General features: G+C 43.7%; 1 protein-coding gene across 1 annotated transcript; it reads left to right on the top strand.

The window, feature by feature from the left end:
* The first annotated feature begins 1464 nt into the window (after positions 1-1464).
* ZMAT3 (zinc finger, matrin-type 3) lies at positions 1465-7076 on the top strand. The gene is made up of 5 exons (XM_009321702.1): positions 1465-1778; positions 3391-3510; positions 5282-5448; positions 5558-5658; positions 6684-7076. The coding sequence occupies exons 1-5, from the start codon at positions 1509-1511 to the stop codon at positions 6893-6895; spliced, it is 870 nt and encodes a 289-aa protein (XP_009319977.1). The 5' UTR covers positions 1465-1508; the 3' UTR covers positions 6896-7076.
* Positions 7077-7408: the final 332 nt, after the last annotated feature.

Raw genomic sequence — 7408 nt, 5'->3', positions numbered from 1 at the left:
AATACAGTATCTAAAAATGCAGGTATCAACTGGGATTTTCCATAGCTTGGATGTAGCAAGGTATTTATCTCCTGCTAGAGATAAATTTTTAAATCTGCCAATTTTAGCAGATTGAAAATCCCAGAAATTATCCCAGATAAATGCTGTCTGCTTCTCCAGATTCCTAAATGCCTTTGAAGTCAAATTCTATTTTCAAACGTGACTTAGGAACAAAGCTCTGAGGTGGCATTTAATTTACCTTTCCCTAATTTTCCGGAAGTGTTATTTTAAAATGTAGATGTGGCTCACTATTTGCTTAAACAAATGAACAAAGCCCATAGTGTGAACATGGTTGCTACCAATGCAGCCCTAGCTGGGAGTGATCTGCAAAGGCCAAGATAACGCTTCTCTCGATCCCAGTGTAACAGTGAACAGGATTTGTTATGACAAGAAGCTAATAAGACATTAACAAAAGTGGCTGTGCCTTGATTCATAATATCACTGCCCTGCATTATTCTAGGAATGTTCATCCCGGGCTTTAGATGTGGTTTATAAACTTTAATTAAATAAGCCTCTCAGAACCCCTTGTTGGAAATGTAGGGTTAGTTCTAAGAATTTGAATTAACTGAGAAATAATTGAATAAAGGTTAATAAGGGATAAGCTCTCCATTTTGCAGAAGAAGAAGAAGATACATCTTTAAATGTTACATTGGTTGCAGTTAGTAAAGGAAACACGAGAAATAGCTCAAGGTCATTCAACAAGACCATGGAAGAGAGCCCCTGGGAGCTGACTCTGTACAACAAGGTGTGCTCGCGTTGGTTCCCACTCTTTGTTTTTCGTTGACTTTCTTGAGAAAAGTTAACTGTACAATATCTTTCCTCAGGAAGGTCTTTGTGAGTATTTGAGGGATGTGTGTGTGTGTATTTTATATCTACCTATATATATAAAAAAATCTGCTTTGAAATATTTGGGTTCTTTTTCTTTTTAAGTCATCAGTAGCAGTAATACATTGTAGTATTTGTTTAGGTCTTGGAGTGTGAGCTTGTCCTTAGGCTGTCAGAAGAGGATGGGGCTGACAGTTGTATCCTTCCCATTCCCATTAACACAGCTGTATGTGCTGTGCATGTTGTATATCACATCTTCCAGTGGTCATGGAGCAGTGGGGTATGTGTGCTGTGGGTCAGGTACTATGAGTGGTTAGGAATCTTCACCTGTCCAGGAGGGTGCCATGGGGTACTAACAACTACATTTCAGAATTCAAGCCACTTCTTATACACGTATCTTTTAATCTGGCCCTGGTTGTCCAGGATGCTGCTGTTCCTGTGGGGTAAAGTGTTATAAACTGACTTTATCCTGCTTGGCATTGTGAAAAGGCATAAAGTAGAGGCAATGAAGTTACAGAATTTGTCCCCTGGATCGTTGATGTTCCTGTTAGCACTGCTTATTTCAGCATTTGTGTCTCTCTGGTCTAGATCTGAAGAAGACTCCTCATCCTTCAGAAGTAGCATGCCCACAGTCTTCCTGGCCAATGATTCTTCTACAGCAAGCAGGACTTCTTCCTCATCCTGAGAAGCCTTCATCTCTTCCTATGTCAGTGGCTACAAGGCCAAGACCCAGCTCACCACTGTCCCCACCAAAATCTCTCGGACTGGGGCCTTCCTTTCATCACACACAAGAAGAAGAGCTTGCAAAGGTGGTGGAGCAGGACCCTATGCTGGAGGAACTATGTAAGCCTCTGTGCTGTAAGCTTTGCAATGTCACTCTGAATTCAGCACAACAAGCCCAGGCTCATTACCAGGTAAGGAGAGTAGCAGGAGGCACAGCTTTCAGGGCTGCTGCATCTGCAGCTTGTGTAGACATGCCTGTGCCAGCATGTGCACTGCCAGTAGCGTTGCTGTGGTAGCACAGAGCTAAGTGTGGGTTAATGCACGAGGACTAACTTAGCTTCTCAAGGGGATTTTGAGTGCTGTGTTGAGGTGGCTGCACACCAGCAGCAGCACTTGAGTTAGCTCATCTCAAGCTACCTCTACACCATCTAATGGACTGGAAGCTGTGGCTTGAACTGCTCCATAGATATATCTCCACCCTGCTTGAATTTGCTAGTCATTCAGACATGCTGCAGTGCTTTCATTTAAGGTGTCATCACTGGAGCATGTTGTGAAAACTTTGTCCACAGGAACAGAGGAGTAGTACCAAGATGGCATGGGTGAAAAGGCAGACACTCATAATTTTCCTTTGTTTTACGCAATCTGTTTTCCACTTGTACACTCATCCAATAAAATAGAACTTCTGATTCCACAGACATGATTTTGTAAGGCCTGGACCGATGTTTTCTGCTGGATCCAGCAGTGCAGTTAGGAAAAAGAGCTGCTTCCACGTGCTCGTCACTGCCTCCTTCCTGAGGTTATGCACATGACTGATCTGCTGGTGGGGCCATTTATGCAAACTTTCTCATCTGCTTTGCATAGCATCAACTGAGCCAGCTCAGACCAAATTAATTTTGTTCAAGCTGGTCTGGTTGACCTGTCTGAAATAGGTTAGGGACTATTTGCATAAGCTTCTTTGCTGAGAGATTGAACATTTCATAGTTTTATGTTACGCCTTTTTACTGGTACCCTCTCTTACTAGTGCTATATTTGTGTGACATGTGGAGATAGTAACTTCCTCCACCAGTAAATCCAAAAGGGTGGTTGTCCATATCCTCAGGACACCAGACCCAGATCTCAGATTTGCTGTTGGCCCTGAAAAAGTGGTATCGTGCCAGTGAAGGGGTAGGTTGAATTAGTGTTACACTTCAACATCTGGTTTCTGCAGTGTTTCTGCCATGAGGGGACAGAAGTGCATTTATAGTACATAACTTGCATTTATGCATATGCCTTGCTATATATCCACAATGCATATACATACTCTCACGTAGCTCTATCAGGTTTTCAAAACACCAAAAATAACTATAGTATATGTTTTCCAAGAGAAAATAAAATATGAAGCAGGGTTTTTTAGATTCATTCTCATGTTTTAACTCATGCTTGCAACTTCATGAAAAGAAGTGTGTGTGTGTTCAGGCTTATCAAAAAGCTATGCAAAGCAGTTAATGTTTCACATTTAAAATACAAAATACTTAAGTGAAGTTTGAAGTGAAATGGAAACAGATTGAGGAACTAATTGTAACCTTACTGATTTGAGAAAATCAGTTGAAAATGAGGCCAAATCGTGCTAGGTGATGAGCATTGTGGAGAAGAAGGGGGGATGCCAGCATCTCTCAAGTTCAGAGCTGTTATTTTCTGAACGACAGCTGCTTTACCTGAGGCGCCATCTTCATGGCCACTTTCTCATTTTGGTCTCTGGATCCTTTTTCTTTCAGTGTAAGATACTATTATTAGGACAGCGATTAATCTGGATTCTTTTTCCAGGGTAAAAACCACAGTAAGAAACTCCGAAATTACTATGCTGCCAATAGCTGTCCGGCACCTGCCAGAATGAGTAATTCGGTTGAGCCTGCCCCACCTCAGGTTGTCTCCCTTCCAGCTCAGGTAAGGCATGGGAAGGTGACTGAGATCATGTTGCTTACTTGTCACCTAACCCCCAATAAGGATAACTAGATCTTGCTTTGAGGATTACTGCAGGAGTTGGGAAAGAATTTTCCTTGTGATGGCACAGGGTGGTAGAAATAGCCTGTTGTGAGCTATTTGCTTTCCTTTGAAGATGCAGATACTGATCTGCCCTTGCAGCAGATTATTGGACTTGAAATGTTCTATTTCTGCATGGCAAATACTTTGATTCCTAGGTAAGTCCGATGTGCTGCTGATTATGGTTGTTTAAGGGCAGGTATAAAACAGCATTGTTGGAGCTGGATTTGGACACAAGGGTGTGGCATCCGCTCTGCACAATCATCCTTCCATTGTGTGAGGGAAGCCTACATGGAAAAAGTGCTTAGGTGCTCCTACACCCATTGCCCAGGGCTGTTATCTAATTCCTCTTTTGTTGCTCCTTTTGCAGTGCTCATTCCTGTGTGTAGGGTGAATGGATGGGTCACTCCATGATCCGGATTAATTGTCTCTCAGGCACATTAGAGGCAAAACAGATGGTTTTTGCTTTCTTCTTCATCACTTCTGATTGTCATGGGACTTAACAGCTAACCTGGTTCTTGCATGTGACTGTGCAGGGAACCACAGCTGGGCTGCAGGGATCAACGCTGTGCCTGTCACTTCCAAAAGCATAAGCCTCTGTTGTCTGTACAAAAAAGCAAAGAGCATTTGCCGTAAGTGGCAGACTGTTATACACGCTGTTGGGGCCACCAGAGGGAGACTTAGTCCCATGTAAAATAACTTTGCAGCTCACAGAGCTGCATCGAGAGGGCATGGGATCCGGTCCTAGGTAGTGGGATGTGGGTGCTGTACCTGCTAGGACATCTGATGTGTTTTTTAATGGAGAAAATGGTCCATGGCAATAAAAAGACCACTCTGGGGCCATGTGAGGATTCGTGTTGTAACATAGAAGTCAGAATTGTGTGCATGTGTCTGTAAGCTTGAACAGTGTCAAAGGAGACGTGAAAGAAACTGGACTTGGCAAGAGCCACAGTGACATGGCAGTATGAATCGCTGCTGCTGCACTGTTTACAAAGCACTTGTCTCTGGATGATACACACTGGGGAGACATGGTTGCTTCCCCGATCAGTGTGTGGTCTGACTAGACAGGCAAGGTATCCTTTATATGTCAGGAGCTACGCATGTGAGGCCGGGTCCTTCCTCTGAAGTCTTGATCCAGGTGTCCTCCTATCTGAAGGGTAAGGCTCAGAGGTTTGGCAGCTCTGCTATTTTTTGTCTCTTAGTGTGGTCAGGGAGCTGTGTAGAGACAGGGTACTGTGGAGAGATTAGGTACACTGTAAATAGGAGAGAGGAGCACCTTTACCTTTCAATGGGTCTTCCTCAGTGTGAAAGTCTGTTCATCAGCTCCCAGCAGCCAGGAGTAGAGGAGTTAAATCATTGCCGTGAAGTAAACAAGCCTCTGTAGCTATTGCAGAGGTACAGGGTGTTTGTTCAGATTGCTTTCCTCTCCATCTGAGGCCAGGGATTTGCCTAGATCTCAAGGAGTTTGCAGATTCTCCTGGAGGCTGAGGCGGGGAAAATGAAGTTCTTGTAAGAACAGTTTGGGGAGCGCTTGAGAGTGTCCTAATCCATATGCTCTAATTCCAGCTCTCTTGTTGCCTGATGATGACGATACTGGTCTCAGTCCCTCTGATTCAAATATTTCAACGATTTAACCTTCTTGTGTTTCACATGTTGTCTCTCCCCTTGCTGCTAGATGGGATCCAGTAAACCAGGTGGCCGAGTGATCTTGGCCACAGAGAATGATTACTGCAAGCTTTGTGATGCCTCATTTAGTTCTCCGGCTGTGGCACAGGCTCACTACCAAGGGAAAAATCATGCCAAACGGCTGCGTCTTGCAGAAGCACAGAATAACTCATTCTCGTAGGTATTGTTCAACTTCATGCTCAGGCTGAAAGCATGTAGCGGTGTCTCTGGCAGTCTTTTTCTCAGAAAACTGAATTGCAGCTATTCATATTTGTTTAATCTTCAGGGATGCATCAGAACTAGGCAAACGGAGGGCAAGGAAAGAAGGGAATGAATATAAGATGATGCAGAACAGAAGAAATATGTATACAGTTCAAAACAACACAGGTAACTGGGAGCTTGCATCTGTTCTATAGTTGGAATAATAATGAATAATAAACAGACTTGTTTTCCTTCTGTTTCTGAGGTCTGCTTTAGCAGAGACAGGTTGTGAAAGGAGCTGGTCCTACCTCTGCTGATCCTTCATGTCTGCGTGTTTTTTCCTAGCTGCTGAAGTTGCTTTGTTTTGTCAGCCTGTTTGTTAGTTCGGTTTCTCAGTTTGTAACTTAATTTACCATCTGCCTGTCTCTAAGGCTGCTCTAAGTGGTGACAATTTTCCTGCTTTATTTTCTTGGCAAGTGGCCAGGTGCTTTGACTCCTACTGTAGCACATCAACCTGTACTTGCACTCCCATGACCAGAATGAGAGAGCATGTTAGCCTCCCTCTAAGACCATCTGTTCCTAGAGTAGAGTCCTTCCTCAGGTGTTAGATACTAACTTTGCATCTTTACTATGATTTAAAGTGTGTTTTATAGTATCCAGCCCAGCATCTGTTTCTCTTTTTCATTTTGAGTTGTGTAATGAGCACATATTAGCTGAAACCCTGATTCCTGGTGAAGCTTGCTTTAATCATGTCATTTTAACCACTGTCGTGGAAAAGACAAATCTTGTAAAGTTCTATTAAACATCATTTTGTGATAATTTTAAACTGAGGCAGCTTATTGTAATCGAAAGACTGTTCTAATTCTGGAATTGGAGGGTTAAGGAAAAGAAAAAAAAGACTTGACACATCACTTAAATGATTAGACTCCTAATTTTCAAAGCCCTGTTGATTCTTAGGAAGACCGGGGCACTAAGCCCACTCTACTGCTTTAGAAAATACCAGCAAGTACTGCTTGCCTATGTGCTACACCCCTATAAATCTGGATCTCAGTGGAGAAGTCATGTGGGAAGATAAGGTTCAGACCCTAATCAGTTCGAGAAGCTGATCTTTTGCTTCTTTTTAAACGTTTGTTGGACTTAGAAGTTGTCACTGAGCTACCTCAAGCTTTTCTTTCTTATAGATTAAACAGGCTTTTCTGTTGTCTCCCCAGGTCCCTACTTCAATCCCCGCTCACGCCAGAGGATTCCTCGGGATCTGGCCATGTGCGTCACCCCCAGTGGCCAGTTCTACTGCTCCATGTGCAACGCTGGGGCCAGCGAGGAGATGGAGTTCAGACAACACTTAGAAAGTAAACAGCATAAAAGCAAGGTGTCCGAACAGCGGTATAGGAATGAGATGGAGAACCTAGGCTATGTACAATGATGCGCCACCCTTGGTAGTAGTTTGCAAATAGAGCAGCTTGTCTCTCACCTGCTGTTTGCCACATGCCCTGCTTTGTGCTCCATTTGATAGGAGTATGCTCTCGAGCTATACGTGTAACACCTGCGAACTTAATGGTATGGTTAGATTTTTTTTCTATCATAGTTGGCAGGATGACGCTGTGCAGGACATGAAGTGTTTTTGATGTTTGTTTGCTAATTATCTAAGGCTCTTCATTGTATTGAGTGGCGGGGAGGACTTTATGTCTTCTCCCCAGCCTTCTGCATGCATATGCAAAGCCCAAGAAGTGCTGGGTACTTCTGTGGTTCTACCACACAGGTGGACCATGTGCAAAGCCCACTCCCCTCTTTGCCCACCACAGAGCAGTGCTCCAGAATGCCTCCTTACAGCAAACTGAATCTCTGGGCAGCTTGTAAAGGAGGGGCAGGAATGGGGCCTGTGAATGTGTGAATTAGGTGGTGTACTTGTCCACAAATTGCTGCTTGTGGCCCCCAT

Source organism: Pygoscelis adeliae, unplaced genomic scaffold (assembly GCF_000699105.1).
Source record: "Pygoscelis adeliae isolate BGI_AS28 unplaced genomic scaffold, ASM69910v1 Scaffold223, whole genome shotgun sequence".
NCBI lineage: Eukaryota > Metazoa > Chordata > Aves > Sphenisciformes > Spheniscidae > Pygoscelis > Pygoscelis adeliae.
This window is presented reverse-complemented; position numbering and strand designations above follow the sequence as displayed.

Coding starts and splice junctions, on each gene's coding strand:
- ZMAT3 (XM_009321702.1), top strand. CDS start 1,509: ATGATTCTTCTACAGCAAGCAGGACTTCTTCCTCATCCTGAGAAGCCT. Junction 1,779..3,390: donor AAGCCCAGGCTCATTACCAG/GTAAGGAGAGTA, acceptor TTCTTTTTCCAG/GGTAAAAACCACAGTAAGAA. Junction 3,511..5,281: donor TTGTCTCCCTTCCAGCTCAG/GTAAGGCATGGG, acceptor CCTTGCTGCTAG/ATGGGATCCAGTAAACCAGG.